This window comes from Oxyura jamaicensis, chromosome 17 (assembly GCF_011077185.1).
Source record: "Oxyura jamaicensis isolate SHBP4307 breed ruddy duck chromosome 17, BPBGC_Ojam_1.0, whole genome shotgun sequence".
Lineage (NCBI taxonomy): Eukaryota > Metazoa > Chordata > Aves > Anseriformes > Anatidae > Oxyura > Oxyura jamaicensis.
The window spans coordinates 6,703,294-6,720,403 of NC_048909.1; the positions used below are offsets into that span (position 1 = coordinate 6,703,294).

Consider the following 17,110-nt stretch of genomic DNA (forward strand, 5'->3'; position numbering starts at 1 on the left):
AGTGTAAACAGGATAATTGAACCTCTCGGCTGAGGCACTGCTGTTTTTGTCTGCATTTGGGGGAAGAAGTGAATGGCTCTGTGACTCTTCAAAGTAATTCAAGCAATGTGTGTTTAAATAGCGTGGTATCTAATGGAGCCAACTGTTCTAAGCCAGTGGTTCTAGTGACTCCTTTTGGCTCTCTTGTTCCTGCTTTGGTTGGTTTCTTTCTGCTGATTGTGTTTTTTTTCACTGTTCTGCCATGTCCCAGTTTCGACAGTGACCTTGAAAGCTTGCGGAATGCCTTGATGAAAACTACCTTGGAATCACACACCAAACCACTGCCTAAAGTACCTGGTAACTTCTTTTCCTGGTATTCACACACAAATTACTTTATTTATTATTATTTACTTGTGCTTTGATCTAGACTAATAACTCTTCTCTTTTCCAGCTAAATTATCCCCTGTGAAACAGGCACAGTTGAGGAATTTTCTAGCCAAGAGGAAGACTCCACCAGTTAGGTCTACAGCTCCAGGTAAACCTTTAGCTATCATAAAAGTCTGGAATGCTTTCTAGGAGGGTAACTTACCTGCTGTGGGCACCAGTGCTGAAGTTAGTTTTTGGCAGCTTCTCACTCCTCAATGCTTTCTTCTCCCTTGCTGCTTCCTCATCTGCTCTCAGTAAGAATTTCCTTCATTTACCATCTTATCAAAAGTTGCTTTTCCTGGCAGTTAAGAAGACAAATCCTAGCAATGTAGGATTAAAACAAGCCAGTAGAATAGCATCCTAAAATAGGATGTATGTCTGTTAGGCTGGATGGTTCTCTCACTTTAACACATACACACATGATTTTTTTTCTGGTATTGCAGCAAATTTGTCCCGATCTGCCTTTTTGTCCACAAGATACTATGAAGAGTTGGATGAAGTCAGTTCAACGTCCTCAGTTTCCCAGTCTCTGGAAAATGAGGATCCACAGGCGGTGGACCAGGAAGAAGAGGCTGCTCCTGTCCAAGTCCCTCGCCATGCCCCTGTGGTCCGTACACCGTCTGTCCAGCCTGGTCTGATGGCTCAGTCCCTGCCCTTTGGGAAACAGCACCCCTCCTTGGGAACTTTGTGTGAGTTGTTTTTGCAGTCTCCTATTCTGTACATTTTCTTGTCAGTATCTCTAACCACCGTATCCATTACCAGTGCTTCAGGTCCTGGAGAAATGAGATTGCAGCATGCAGGTTTATGTTCCCAAGTTTCCAGAAGTAGTTAGAGTTTCATTGACTGTGCTTTTTAGACAGCCTTTTACTTTTAGATTGTACTGGCTGTAGGTGGCACTGTCTTCCTTTAGTAATTTGCCGTAAGGGCAAATATTTCTTAAAATAATGCTGCAAAAAAACAGGAGACTGAAGTACTTCTGCATTTGGTGGGTATGAACTAAGTGAGAACTTCAGAGACCCAGAAACAGTAAGGACTGTTTGCATATGCTTCCTTGTCTGAGAGGTTTTTTTTGTCTCTGTAGCCAGAGGACTTGAACCTCCCTAAATGAAAAATAAGCTGTCAGCAGAATTGACTGTAACAACAAACTGAAAGTCATCTAATGCATTGAAATGACAGCTGCTTCGATTTACTTGCTGAATTCATTGGAATACTGAAACTGTCTGTGCCGGATAGAGTTGATTGTTTAAAAAGCATGTGGGTCAGCCTTGTCAGAAGGAAGCCGTGTACTCACAAGAACTGTAGTTCATCAAAGGCCTTCACATCTTTCTGAGTTGAAGAGATACAATGAGCTTTAATATTTTTGTTTGCATTTATAGTGCCTACGTCTTCAAACAGAATCATACCACAAGGGGCAGACAGTACAATGCTTGCAACAAAGACTGTGAAACATGGGGCCCCTGCTCCCACTGTCACTGTTCCAGCACCACAAGCAGCTGCTGCAGCAGCTCTGCGGAGGCAGATGGCTAGCCAGGCCCCAGGTAAAAGGATGGCTAATTATCCAAGTGACCTCTGAGTATTTGAATGTGAATTTCACAGGAATTTAGTGCTCGAAAAGGAGAAGACCATCACAATGCAACACATCTCAGTGTGTTGCAGCCTCTGAGCTATCCAGTCTTTTTTTCTTCCTTCTTCCTGTAAGCTACTGGTACAAAATGCCTGAAAAACTCCCACTTCAGGTTTCATTGTACCCCTTCTGATCTGTGCTCTGGCGGAAAAGTCAATGACTTAAGAGATTCTTGCACAGCTGGAGAACCAATTGATCTGCATGCAAGAAACTCTAGACAGTGTTGGAAAGCAAAGAAATGATGTTACCAGCCCATACTAATAACTCTTCATTAGCTATGCAGTTAACGATATGTACTGTAAAACAGTTTTAATATTGAAAAGTTAAACTGTTAAGTTAAGCCTTGGGTATGCGTGTAAGGTTTTGAGTTGATAGGACAAAGGTTCCCCAGTTTAAGCTTTTTGTTTGGTTTTAGACATTCCTGGGTGCTTCCCCAGTATTGTAACATCAGTGCAGAAAAGAAACAAAATTCAGTTACTGGTAGAAGAATTAATTTAATTTATTTTCCTTGCCCAAGGAGAGCATAAGTGCACAAAATGGACTAATGATGTGAATTGTGGCAGAGGCTGGGGTGTAATTAGGTAGGTCATTTCTGTTAACCCAAGAAGTTATGATGTGGGTAAGGGACAGTTAGTAAGTATAATTAGATTTGGACAGCCAACAAGGAAAAACGTACAAGCTCTGTGAGAAGCTGGCCACTTCTTTAGTGTCTTTACTGAAGGCTGAGATGGCCAACAGTTTGGGCCAGATATACCATACACCTTCTAGAAACTTACCTGGGTTTCTTCTGGCATTACTCTGAGACACCATATTGATTGCAGTGCTTAATATGGAGAAGATATTTACCCCCTTTTTTTTCCTTAAAGCTGTAAGCACCTCCTTGACTGAATCAACTCTGAAAAACGTTCCTCAGGTGGTAAATGTGCGGGAGTTGAAGACTGGTGCTTTGACTCCAGCCGTCTCTGCAGTAATAGGGTAAGTGGGTTCTCCCCTTTTTTCTGGTAGCCTTTGCTAATATTTGCAATAGAGCACATACACCAGTGGGGAGCAGCAGCTGTGTTTTATGTAGTCTGACTTATCTCTAAATGTATCCACTTTACGTTAAGCCTTGAGTTTGTGCAATGAAAGGAAGAAATATTTTCTTTCCAGGTCACTCAAGGATTTGCTTGTATGTCATGAACAAACAACAAGACCAGTGTTAACATCATTCTCCTTTAGTCTATGAAATGCATTTTAGTGCATTCCCTCCTGTTGAGACCTAGTGCTTTGATTGCTAATGCACACTTTGGATCTGGTGTCTCTCCAGTCACTGATACTATTCTGCCTCTTTCTGTGAGGGAAGTGCACCTCTGTCACTGTCCTTGGTCTGTGGGCTTAAGCAGCCCAGATGCTGTTCTTTCTACTTCTTTGTCTGTTACAGAGAAAACCTCTGGGGTTAAGCCTCTCTTTTCTGTTCCCTGACTCTCACACAGAGAGAAGGAGAACTGCAGTCTCGCTTCTTTTGAAACTTGTCTTTAATTTCTTGACGTAAGAATCTTGACTGAAGGGCTGGATGTCAACAGAGGCTGATCACTCTGGAAAAATATAGAGCTGCAGAGCTGTCATCCTCGTGAGGAAATGATGAATGTTGGCTTCTGGAATTTAACCTCAAATTTAAGATTTTTATGAGTTAGCTGTAACTCTTGGCTTTCCTGCTCTCTGCCTCCTACAGACAACAGCCAGCTCAGCTCATTCCAGAGATGTCTGTGTTATCAACAGGCTCTGTCATCAGCCACAGCACTAGTCTCTTTCCCTGTCGTGGTACTGACCTTGAAAATGTCCTTGCCTAATGTTCCTACCATTGCTTAAGACCAGGATAATACGTGACTTTTTCTGGGCTGGAGCAGCAAGGGCATTACTGAGAAGTCTCAAGCAAAGTTGATGTTACTGCACTTATGTCATGGTGCAAAGGCATTAAACCCAGGATAAATCGCCATGTATATCTGATTAATGTCCATGTGGAGCTGCAGATGCTTTATCCACATAATTGTGGGCTATTTGTGCAGCTCTCGGGATGACTTCTGTTCTTACGTTATTTCTGGTTTTCATACAAGTGCATATACTCTTCGCTGTCAAAGAAGACAGTGAAATTCTTCTGAAGCAGCCTTTCAAAAATGGAACAGTCTTACACTGGTGGAACTCAACTGATGACCTGGAAAGTTAAGCCAGGGATTCTTCTGTGTTTTAATTGGGAAACAGTTTGGGATGTTTTTATTATTGTATTTTCTCCTAAAAGTGGTGAACTGGTGGAGGGGGTATGTGTGTGGATAAAATACACCTTCTGAAAGTTAAATTTTCCAACATCTCTGCTTGAGAAAACTTGCTAAAAACAGTGTTATGGCAGGAAAGAGTTCTCCACCTGCTTTAAATTGGTTGTCTGTAAAATTGTTTCAAAAAGTGTCTTGTCTCCATCAAATCTACAGCAGAAAAAAGTAAAGAGTGCTGGCTGTGCATAGACAAGGACATGAGTGAGAGATACATATCTGAGATTGGTGTTCACTTGAACTGTAGATAAAGACCTGTCTTGCTTTCAAAAAGTTTTAGCCTCCCAGTATCAATTGATCTCTCTAATGTGCAGAGCACCAGATGGTTAGATATCTTGAAGGCTTTTTACAGTCTTTATTTTACAGCTGGCCTCATAAAAATGTACCAACTAAAAATTCTACCCAAACGAACCTGTGCCTGCCAGTCAGATTGAACACTGAAATAAAGAACATTCACCTAGCAAAGTTAATTCATGAGTTTTTGCTGCTTCAGACATGCTGGCTGTCTTTTGCCACCACAGCACACTCTTCAGGTTGTTAAGCAGTAATGATTTTTCAGTTGTTATCAGCTGTGCAATGGCTTGTGACTAGGTATGTTGGTGGTCCCAGTCCAATTATTTGAACGAAGTCTTCAAACTGAAATCAAAACCAGCCTTTGTATTGTCAGAGAAGCTGTGGGTCAAGTGATCTTGAGACCTTTCTGGGAAAAAGGTGCCTCCCTATCGTGAATTTCACAGATCTGTGTTTCATTTTTTGTCCAGGGTTTGTATGAACTTGGAATTTAGAGGAACATCTTCCCAAACTGGGCTCTTCCCAGTGATAATCGGAAACTTCTGAAATGTGTGCTCTTACACTTCTCCTCTGGGCAGAGGGCAAATCCAAGCCTTGCAACACAAAGAGATCTCGTTACTGGAAGGAAGGACTTAATAGAAATGCAAAGCTCTTTAAGACACAGAACTCAATCTGAGATAAATCATCGTTGCATGCATGTGTCCTCTTCCTTTAGAATAAATTTCTATGAGCTAGCCTGTAGCTGACCAAATAGTTGATGCAATCTGGGAGTTCTCATGCTTTAGGAGAAACAGAACTTCTAATGCCCGGATTCACATACTGCCTGGGGTTTGTGACATTGGCCCTTTCTATAGGACAGAGATTGCTTATTGCATCAGGGAACACCTGGCCTGTGTCAAGATGGAAAGGCTCTACTGGGGTAAGAGGCCAAGAGAAAGCAATCAAGAGGTGAATTTGTTATGGTTCTGGAGGCTTCTGGCACTATCAATTTAAGCTGGTGAGCCATAGACTTGAGGAGATGTTAAAACTAGATGGCTGTCCTCAAGTTAGAGTGATTAAGTGCATTTTTGGCCCACAGCATGTAGGATGCTTCACCTTAGAAGCAGCTGTTATGCTGTGGTAATTTTCTGTGGACTCTGATGTACAGTGTATTTCATGGTCAAAATTCCAAACTTAAGTTGGAGAAAATAGGTTAGTCTTATCACACTTCTTGTCATGACTTCATTAATTCTTACGCTACACTTCAAAGACATGAAGTGCTGGTTTTTTTTTTTTCTTCTTCCCATAGCCTTAGCACCTTGCTCAGCGTTTCTGAGAGTTGCATGTACTTGCGTGCACTTGTCTGGGCTCTGCACTATGAAGGAAGCTTCTTACATTTGTTATCCACTAGGCATAAAATTGTAATCCCCTTACCTGCTGATTTTTCATCGGATGCTTGTAAAATAGAAAGGCTTGACTCTCTTCAGAGATGAGAGTGTGTGGAGAAGGCTTGATCGCTTAAGTCTAGAGCTTTAAATGCATTTGCAGTCTTCCTTTGTTAAATGTGGCTGATTCATTTAAGAGGTTTATTCCCTAATCAGGTTTGTTCATTTGGAGTTGTGTGTGGAATCTTTAATAACGGTGGTTGTTTGAGACTTCTGGAAGCTGTGCTTTTTGAGATGCAAGCAAATTACTTTAAAAATAATCATTCATTTAACATTTTAACTTTTCTTTTTAAGATCATCCGTTCCTCACTCTGCAGCCCAGGCAGTCCACCAGGTTTTGGCAACTGTTGCTACAAATCAAGCTAAACAGGTATCTTGGTATAGAACTCTTTTCCTTTGGATTACTGTACCCGGGCATGTTCAGTAAAGTTTGGGGTGTACAGTTAGTGAACAGGTAATCTAACAGTCTCTTTTCACAGCTTGCTTGTATTCTTGGCAAAGCATTTATTTATCAGTGACCTTGACAGGGTGGTGTCAGGTTTATCTTTGTTATGTCTTGCCTTTTCTCTCTACGAAAAAACCTTGCAGCTATCCAATGGCCATGGCCTTGCATCAGTAAGGGTTGCAACTAACAACAAAGGAGAAACCCTGTTAAATATACCCAAATTTCACCAAAAAGAAGTGCCAGGTAATGAAGGGAGACAGTTTCCCTATCCTGTATCTTACTGAAAACATTTCTTAATGGTGGACAAGCTGCTAAGTTTTATTCCCACACATTGGAAAGCCATGGCACCAGTCTCCTGGAATCAGTGAGCTGTTGCACGTGGAGGCTTACCAGCCTCTGGAAGAGACTTGTTGAAAAAGTTGAGTATTGACCCTGTATTGAACTGTAAAGGCATCTGGACCCAAGATGGGAGGTTCTGCCAAATGCTTGCTTTAGTTTGTTCTCAGGTCTTTGCCTGACTCTTGTCATATCGGACTGAGATCAGAAGGGCCTTTGTTAATGCTCAGGCTGTGTTGACCTAAAGTGTTTTTGTTTTCAGACACCTCTAGCAAGCTCCCTGAAGGGACAAACTATTCCTTCCTCTGTGTCTCCACCTTGTCCTGTGGCATCTACACCTGGTCCAACGCCATCTGGAAACAAAATCTCGGGTGAGTTGTCCATGGTGGAGATAGATTTAAGGCCTGAGTGTCTCTTGCCACCTGTCAGGGTGTACAGTCCAGAGAATGAAGATGGGAAAAAGATCTGCCTCCACTGAGAGGCTGCTATGCTAATGTTGAGGAGGAGAATTTGAAAAAACAGAGTACAGAATGTCAGGAAAGAGGTGTTATTACAGTCCCGTGTTTTGTCTGAGTGCCTGCATCTAGAATTCAGTGATCCTAGAATTCAGATTCCACTTTCAGAGAATCTGTAACCTTTAACAAGTAATGGTGAAAGTTCATCAAACCAAAGGCAGCTGTTTGACAGCAGATGAAAAGCATCTGTCTTTGCCATTTTATTTTTTAAACATGAAAAGTTCCTGCATTCTTGCAGGAAAGTGATTACATCCTGAAGTAACAGGAATAGTTTTTCTTTATGCCGTGTCTGACTTGAGTGTTTCTATACTAAAGGTTTCAGCACTGTAGGAATACCTGACTTAAGCTTGCGTGTACTTGCCTGAAATAAGTTGGGTGCTGGCTCTGCTGTGTACTAGGCTGTAGGACCAACTTTAAAACCAATTCAGATACTGTAGGCTTACACACTTTGTTTAGAAGCTTACAAGGAAATGATCATTTAGCACAAAAGAGAGAAGAGGAAACTCAGGGAAGAAAGGAATTGATTTTTAATGTGTGTTAGATGATAAAGCTTGCATTGGATATGGTTTTATAAGCCTCTTGCATAAATGTCTGAAATTCATCTTTATTGGTTTTCTGACTTTAATCTGTGGATGTAGCTTGCCTTTTAGCCAGGGGTGAGAAGCAGCAAAAATAGCTAAGAGTCGTATTTGACTGTAGCAAATACTACTTAAATTTCAGTTTGCTGAAAACGTCAGCTCCTGACTTTGCTCCATTTCCTTTTCATTTGATATACGTTTTGATATGTTGATGAGAGATTTTACCAAGGTTTTCTTGATTTTAATATTTTTACTGTCAAGATAGTGAGACCTCTCTTTACTTTAGTCAGATATGTTATTGCTTACATCTTTCAAGTAATTCAGATATTCTGTGTTGCTCTAACATCATCAGGAATGTTTCTGTGCACAAGTACGGCTTACTAAAAGTGGCAAAACCTCTTTGTTTCTAATGGATAAAAAATGCAGACTGTATGCAAACGATTCTTTTTTTTACAGTTGAATGGCATGCCACTGTTGTCTTTTTTGTAATGTTTCCTCTTGTAACTTACAGGACAAGGGACAGTAAAAACAGTTACAGCTGTGACTTCTACAGTGACATCAGTACCAGCAACAACTGCACAGCTCAACAAGGCATTCTCGTTTTCTTCTGTGGGGTCCGTATGAAGTTTATTATTTCTTTGTAGTTGACCTTAAGTATGAGTGTGTCAGCTGTTCCAGCAAGAGTTACCTACGAGCTGCATAATATTGGAAGTTTGTGAGAATTTGGCATGATATTGTGTCACTTTGAACTTTTCAATCTGTAACCAATCAAGAAAATGCAGAGCAAATAAGGCTAAACTGGTTTATTTATAGTGGGCTGTTGAACAAATCATACACTGGGTATAGTGGCATTTCTCAGCTATCTGGTAGGTTGCCAGGTGATGATGTGAGACCGCATCTCGTAGAGTCAGAGAACGTACACTGTGCATCTTGTGTCTTGGGGTTAAGGAAGAGGAAAAAGACCTCAGCTGGTTTAAAACTCCATTCTTAATTCAGTGAACAAAGAGCAGTAGCAGGCAAATCATCCCAAGCAAGTTGTGCGGGGATGTGTGAGAATGAACTTTGGCTTTACAGTGACAAGAAGAGGTTGAACCCTGGAGGTTTCTACTTCCAGAGAAGAATGGGAAGAAATTGGATATGATCATACTAACGCTCATCACCTCTGAAGATGGCTTCCAAAGAGAGTGATATTTTTTCTAACCTGGGCATACCTCTACAGGTTTCCAGTGTTTGCAAAAGCTTTGAGATACACAAGTGCTGGAATTCCCAGTTAGGACTTGAAATTTGTATTAATGTTCAAACTTGCTGAATTGCCTTTTTTTTATTTTGAAACAACAAAACAAATTCCATGTTGTGGCTTGAAAGGTAGTCTATTCATGAAGGTGACTAAAGAGTCACCGTGCCATCTCGTGATTTGTGTTACATAACAGTAATACAAAGCAAGGCACATGTTGCGAACACAAAGTTACTCTGAAACCTCTCTTCCAGATTGCTTTGCAGGGATTGAGAAAAATATTTCTTTGATTGTATTGTGTCTTTGGGGAAGAGGGGTGACTCCTTTGAAATAGTTGTTTGGGATTCTGCGTATTTAGCTATCTAATACTGAAGTTTCTCTTTATGAAGCAGGTAACGCTAAGCACTTCAGAACACATACATGCTTTCAAATGATTTTTCATTCAGTCTTAATCATTTCTACATTGGTTGTCAAGTGGACGTTACCTAAACACCTTGCAGTACTCTTCAAAAGGCTAAAATAGTCTTCTTGAAACACTGAAATTCAGATTCAAAAAACAAACAAACCCTGCCTTTGTCCCAGGCTGCAGTGCCTCAGTCTATAAACCATACACTAAATACAGTGCTGTTGTTTGGGGTGTCTTACACATCCTGACTATCAGGAGCTGGCCATTGAGAATCAGAGGACAAGGCAGTGTGAAAGCTTAAAAAGCCTTGGGGAATGAAGGTCTCTGGAGGACTCCAGTGCTCATTGTGAAAAATCATAGTATTTTTGCAGGATTTAGTATTTTAAATGTAAAATAGTCACAGAAACTCAATTTCTGTCTTGCTATGAGTGATCTCCTTTTCAAATGATGGTAGTGTCTGGCTGTTCCCTTTCATACATGCACTCTCTTACCGTTCAGATTTTTAAATTTTAAGTAAGCTGTAGTCACTGCTATAGCTTCTGCTGTAGCTGGTCTCCCAGAAGTTAGAAGGGTTTGGTTCATTGTTCATTTGGTTCCTGTGCACGTGCCCATGTGTCTGACTTAGTACAAACTCATACAGGAAATCTGAGGCTTAGCATTGTGTTAATCATAGGGTTGGAATTTTCAACACTTCAGTCTCAAAGTCATTCGTTCCCTTTCTCCTCTTTCCTGCTAGGTCTGGGTTTAATTTTGGTGTTGTCACATCAGCTGCTTCATCACCGACGCTGCCCAGCCTCGCTTCCTCACAAGGTTAGTTTGGAAGAGTGTGCAGACAAAATCTCTTCGATGCTAAGAGAATGCTTACTCTTCCTAATTCATTTGGTTGTTGTTTTATGTTGCACTTCTATTATTAAATGTGCAATAGCTGCAATAACATTGTATACGTATGCTGGATTATGCCCTGCAATGGACAAGAATCTAGGCCACCTGCCTTTCAATTAAGAGTAAGCAAAATATTTGCTGCCAAGAGCATCCAGGAGGTACTAGTTTATGAAAAGGGGTAATATCTGCATATCTTCTCTTTAATCTGTAGATTGCCAAGGTGGTCTGATATAGAAAGCTGTCGTTAAGTGGAGTGAGCATTTAGTAATGGGAGGGGAATATCAGGGGAAGCTTTGTATTACTTATAAAAGAAGTGTACTGCCTCTAGTTTCAGCCCTGAAAAAGAGATTGTATGCTCAAAAGTCTTCCTCCCGCCCTCCCTCCCCTCCGATGCTGTCAGTTACTCTAATAAAAGATAACACCTCTTCCAACAGATCTTGGCTTGCTTTTATCCTTAGGTAGTCAGCCACAGCAATGCTACTGATATCCCATTGACCTTAAGCAGAGAGAACTAACATGGCTTAAAACTTGAAGATTAAGTTAACATAAAAGTTAAGTAAATAACACAGATTAAAGGAGGACCGGGAGGGGCAGGAAACAGACCTGTAAAGCACAGCGCTGGGTGAGGGCAGTTACCTTACTCTACTCCATGGCACAAGTGTCTTTGCTTTTGTTAGCTGGTGATGGAAGAACAGAACGAATTTCAGTGCCCCAGGAAGAAACAAAGGATGTTTTTTTCCAGTGTTGGTAGTAATAGGGTAAAAGACAAGGGTAGTGCCAGTGCTAAGAACTTTTTGTTCATTGAGTTGATCTCTCTGCAGATTTCCTGTACCTTGTCCAGATTGATCCCGGGTCCAAACCCCAATGCAATGTCATCAAGTCAGAATTTCAGTGGTGCTCAGAAATGAAATGACAATTCCTCAAGTAAAGCTGGTTTAGTCTCCCTTAGAACTTCAGCAGTTTCACACTGTTAGACAGCAGTAAATCTTAAAAGTGATTTGGCAACTACATTTGTCAGCTTTCCTCTAGTATTTCAAAGCTGAAAACGGGCTTCATAGAGCCAGTGTTCAGTGCTCTATAAATGATTAAATTAATACACAAAGATTTGATTCTGACAAAGATTTTTCAAGTACTGGAAGTACCTTTATGACCCAATTCTCTTCTGAGAAGAGAATTCTATGTTTACACATAGAATTCTGTGGTGAGTGTCAGGAATTGTTTAGCTGAACCATGTAAAAAAGGGTAGAAATGGTGTTACTGACAAATGGTCTGTAAGTAAATGATCTTTATTATCTGCCTGTTGAAAAAGGGAAATTGTCTGGACTCAAAGGAAAGGATGGTTAAGTGGAAGCTGGGGCACAGAAGTAAGTGTTTGTCACTGTAACCCTGTCCATAAAGGCATCAGAAAATGTCACTGTTGTAATATTGAATGCATGTGGAAGTGACAGTTACTTGTTTGCCAGGAGGCATTACAGTTTTTAGGCAAGAGAATTACCTTCCAGTCTGTAAAGCACTAAACCTTGCTGCTATTGTAAAAAGTGATGAATGAGCTTTGCACACCATAACTCAATTTGTACCTTCTGTCTTTCACTGACAGCCCCTGCTAAGGAGTCCAACCAGCCTGATTCATTTTCGCTTGCTGGGGGTTCCAAATTTGGAGCAGTCCCTGAAAGCTCCTTTGCTTTTGGGTCCCTCAAGCCAGCAAGTGCTTCAGGAGCTGTGGCAGCAAGTAGCTCTTCAGCAGATGGCACTCAGTCCAACAAACCTGCTGCAACAATGTCTTCTGCTCCCTCCGCAGCCTCTGGCAAGTTGGATCTCTCTCCATCTAAGCCGGGGGATCACTTGTTTCAGAGCAATCTATCTGGAGAAACTCTTGGGAGCTTCTCGGGGCTACGTGTTGGTCAGGCAGATGATAACGTCAAGACCACCACGAAAGCACCGTCCATCAGTGTTGCAGGAACACAGTCAACTAAAGCATCAACAATGCCTTCTGGCTTTACCTTCGGTGCCCCCCTGTCATTAGGAAAAGCTGGAGAAGCCACTTCGTTGTCAGTCACGTCAGCTGGCACAGCAACCGCGTCCGTCAGCACTAGTGCTACAGGCAGCCTCTTTGGCAACATCCAGATAACCAGCACAGGGTCTTCTGGGGTATTTAACCTTGGAGGCTCCAGTGGCAACAAACCCACCTTTTCGTTTGGTCTTCAGCAAGCAAACAGTATGAGCACATCCACCTCTACCCCTTCCACTCTCTCTGCTTCGACATTTGGAAGTTTCTTGAGTTCATCACAAACTGCTGCCCCTGCGGCAGCTTCTAGCAAGGGTGGAGGGGATGCCAAATCACTGCCTGCTTCGGAAAAACCATCTGAAAACGAAGCTGTAGCAGCTGGGTCTTCACCTCCAATGACTCAGTTGCCACAACCACAGGTACAGCTTTCAGAGTCCATCAAAGAACCTGCTTTACCCCAGGCAGCAGGTGGGGACACCGGCACTGTGGACTCTAGTACCGCTTCAGTAGCACCTCCGCCTGATGCTGTTGCTACTCCAGCTTCCACAAGTGATTTGAAGGCACTGGTGCCTTCCGCTGCCTCTGCGTCCGTCCCACCAGATCAGAACATCCCGGCAACGACCGCTGCGACAAACGTTGCCTCTCCTGCAGAACCAGCGAGCACGTTGGCTGCTGCTGCTGATGTCGCTACGTGTGTTCAGAGTCCAGCTGTTGGTGCCTCTGTGTTTGTCCCGACTTCTGCAAGCTCCTCAGTGTTCGCTCAGCCTCCAAATTCCAGCTCTTCTGGCTCAGCGTTTAGCCAGCCTACTGGCGACACAACCGCTGCTCCTTCCACGCCATCAGTTTTTGGACAACTACCGGCAGGTACCACAGCATCATCTCCCTTCGGGCAGCTCACCACCAGTACGTTGTCCACTGCCACCGCTACCACGCAGGCTGCCAGCACGGGGTTTGGTACTTCTGCTTTTGGCACCACCACTACTGGGGGCTTTGGTCAGCCGGCCTTTGGGCAAGCACCAACTTTCGGGCAACCAGCAAGCAGTTCTTCAAGTGGTTTCACCTTTAGCCAGTCGGGATTTGGGACAATGCCTGCCTTTGGCCAGCCGGCGGCTTCCACTGCAGCCTCGAGCAGTGGCAGTGTGTTTGGAGCACCGGCTAGCACCAACAGCGCGAGCTCCTTTTCCTTCGGACAGCCATCCCCCAGCACCGGGGGTGGGCTGTTTGGGCAAACCACCCCTCCGGTGTTTGGGCAGAGCAGCACCTTTGGGCAAGGGGGCTCTGTCTTTGGTAACACTGCCGCCGTTACTACTACTACATCATCTGCTGGGTTCAGCTTCTGCCAAGCTTCAGGTAAGAGCAAGCCGCAGGGAGATGCAGCATTCCAGCAGTGCTGTCTGACTGAAGGAAGAAAGCAGTATATCACTGGGAAAAGTAGGACTCTTTTTTTATTTTTAATGCCTTTTTTCCCCTATGGCACTTGATGTATTTTTTTCAATTAGTAAGAATAGGAGCTGCAGTGCACGTGAGGAGGAAGCTAATGCGGGAGACCAAAGGAGCTTTTGCTCTGCTTTGATATTTATCAGGAGGCCACTGAATGTAGCCTTCTCAATCTTGCCTTCCTCTCATACTTCCGAGTCTGTCTAGATTTAATTTTGAATTACATATTGTGCCGTATAATGGCTTAAGAATTGTGTTGGATTCAACGTAGTGTAAAAGTTCTCCAACTAGTGTGTTGTAAACAGCTACACTGAAGTACCGAGGCGGTTCTGAGGCTGTACTCAAGGGAGTGAATGCAGGTGCAGTGCTTCCTTCGCAGGGCTGCAGAGTCCACGCAGCAGTGTATGTATAGCCAGGTATATTATTATACCAGGATCTGGGATGGCAAAAATGTGTTAAGCCTTTAAAATGATGGGATAATGAGGAACCACAGTGTTAAATCTGCTTTTGCATTTGGGAGCACCTCAAACATAGCAGTAGCGTAACCATCCGCTACCCCTCTGCACAGTAAAATTGCAGAGGTCGAACCTTCTTTGTCAGTCCTTTTGTTCTCCCCATTGCTGCAATATGTTGTTGTGTTTTTCCAAAGCTTTGTCTCTAAAATCTTCAGAGACCTTCAAGGGAAAAAGTGAAAAGTACATAGTAATAACAGGGAACGTATTTTCAAGGAAGAAAAACTAATTAGGCTCTTTTAATTAAAAATGATGGCACTGCAGGCAAACCGCTTGTTCGTTTTAACTACAGTAGCAGAGAATAGTTAAATAGGGGAAAGTGAACTCTGCCTGAGAAAGGTGTTCCTAATTATAGAAACTGCAAGTTTTATTACAAAATGCACATTTAAGTGAACTGGGAAATGGAATGGGGAGTTCTTTTTTTTAATCAAAACATTTCATTATCTATAAAAGAAATCTTTAGGTAACAAAGCTCAGATCCTCTCTACACAGGGGAAATCAAAATGCTACAGTGCCTGTTCATGACTTGCAACATTATTACAGCAATGTTAACAGAAATCCAATTCTTTTATGTTGGTAACAGTAATCCCACAAGTGAAAGGGCCTTTTATTTTCTGTTTGTTTTTAAATTGGAGAGAAAAGGACAATGACTTTCAAATAAACTTTCAGTGGAATGCATTATTTGTTGGCACATACTTGAAATTTGGCCAACCTAGGTACATTAGGGAAACACCATTTGGTTCCATGTTTTTTGTCAAGGGATACACATGGTGTGTCCCTGTTCTGGACTAGTGTCATGTTCCTGAATTGTCTTATATCCTAGTAATAGTTCTGGTAACTTATTCTCCTTTTCTTTTCTTGGCAGGTTTTGGCTCTAGCAACACAGGTTCTGTGTTTGGGCAGGCAGCTAATACTGGAGGCACTGTCTTTGGCCAGGCAAGTATTAATGGTGTTTGCAGAAAGAACGGACTGTTACATATAGTGGACTTGTTCAGGGTACCCTACCTGCTTCTAATAAAAAAAAAAAAGATGAAATATGACGTAGTCAGTAAAAATTGTCCCCGTCTGTACTGAAGATATTTGCTAATGTAGGAGGCACCAAAGCAGCACCTGCATAAATGTTTTCCAAGGGGTATGGAGAGACAAGCATCTTACGGGGAAGTTAAGGTAGGGGTGGAGTATAAACCTTTATTGCCTGCTAAATGGGAAGCGGAGTGTTCTTACTTGGACAGTATAGAGGATTTTTCGAAGGCATATTTTCTTATGTAGATGAGATTTGAGAGTAACTTCAGTCAGGTTTTATTGCACTGCGCGTTTGAAGAGTCTGTGTGCTGGTTCATCAGCCCCTGCCTACTCTCAGGGGAATAGGCCAAAACCAAAAATCACCCCGTGGTGCATGTGCTGCTCTGACTTCTAAAATCCCCTTGCTGTCCTTCTTGTGTTCCAGCAGCCATCTTCTTCCAGTGGAGGCCTGTTTGGAGCTGGAAATGGTGGGAGAGATGGGGGTTTCTTCAGTGGTTTGGGAGGAAAGCCAAGTCAGGATGCAGCCAATAAGAATCCTTTCAGTTCCTCCAGTGGAGGATTTGGATCTGCAGCTTCCCAGAGTAAGTGAAGAAAACAAGAATACAAAATGTGCCGTGATTCCCATCTGCTTTGCGATCCCATCTGTTTTTCTGCCGTTCTTTGTCTTTTACTAAATTCTGCGTTACCATGAAAGGCTTGTAGGGGTAGCAGAGGCATACAGTATGCATGATGTGTTCTTATGTAGTTTTCCTTCTAGGTTCACGGAAAGCAAGTAGGGCAGCAATTGCAACAAACAAGCAAATGCAAGAAGTGTGAAGAATATTTATGTTCTGTAGGGAATTCAGTGGCCAAGTGCTTATTTAAAATCAAATACTCTAAATTCCTGTAATTGAATTTCTGTTTCCAACTTCGTTGCAAGTTAGAAAGCTTTCTTTATTTCTCATCTGCCTGAACAGTGTAAAAATCCTTGAATCCCATGCTGAAGTGAAGCCAAGTCAATGTATGTGGTGGATGGGCAGTTTCTTCAGCTTTCTGTCCTTACAATGTCTGTCTGCATGCAGCACATGTAACATTTTATCAAAACTTGCTATAATACATGGAAAGCTCTCGGTAATTTTTCTTGTCCAGGAGACGTGATTTTTTTTTTGAGTCATGTGTTCCTAGTAAAGAGAAATAAATACACCCAGCAATTGTTTTGGGGAACTGTAGCGTTCCTTTCACCGGTTTTTATCCAGATGTGGTAGGTGGGGTGGGACTCTCACAGGCAACTCTACAAGCATCATGAAAGCTGGGTAGAGTAGAGAAACTGTGTTAGTCCTCTTTGGGAGGAGGAGCTCAGCGCTTGTCCTTTCTTTTGCTCCAATTGCCAGCTAAAAGGCAGCAGTCCATATGGGTGTTTTAGCTAAATCAATCTGCATGTGAGGTGCCAACCAGCCCTCCCACGTGTTGTTTCTTGCCCAGCCAACCAAGCTAGCAAAGGGAGGCATGGAAAGTTAAGAATACGGTAGGGCTACCATCGAGTTCCTTTGCAGGAGGGAATTTAGAGGACCTGTTAGAAATCCTTTCTTAGAAGCTATAAACTAACTGTTAATGCGAGAATCAATCACTGCCAGCTAGTGTAAAAATTTTTTATAGCCAGATTTAGATTAAAAATACATTAGTCTGGAGTCTTCTGGATTAACGGGTCTTT

At 42.4% G+C, this 17,110-nt stretch overlaps 1 protein-coding gene across 3 annotated transcripts in view; it reads left to right on the top strand.

Moving 5' to 3' along the window:
- The window catches only part of NUP214 (nucleoporin 214), a 45,307-nt gene that overhangs the window by 18,586 nt on the left and 9,611 nt on the right, over nt 1–17,110 (top strand). Inside the window, exons 20-31 of one of the 3 annotated variants that reach the window (XM_035341340.1) lie at nt 251–336; nt 431–514; nt 849–1,094; nt 1,782–1,943; nt 2,896–3,004; nt 6,342–6,417; nt 7,091–7,199; nt 8,433–8,535; nt 10,298–10,371; nt 12,041–13,798; nt 15,263–15,333; nt 15,845–16,001. In XM_035341340.1, the coding sequence (XP_035197231.1) occupies nt 251–336; nt 431–514; nt 849–1,094; nt 1,782–1,943; nt 2,896–3,004; nt 6,342–6,417; nt 7,091–7,199; nt 8,433–8,535; nt 10,298–10,371; nt 12,041–13,798; nt 15,263–15,333; nt 15,845–16,001 (3,035 nt within the window). Of the gene's footprint in view, nt 1–250; nt 337–430; nt 515–848; nt 1,095–1,781; nt 1,944–2,893; nt 3,005–3,178; nt 3,225–6,341; nt 6,418–7,090; nt 7,200–8,432; nt 8,536–10,297; nt 10,372–12,040; nt 13,799–15,262; nt 15,334–15,844; nt 16,002–17,110 lie in introns of those variants that run through there. The other 2 variants (XM_035341341.1, XM_035341342.1) reach the window with 2 other exon arrangements.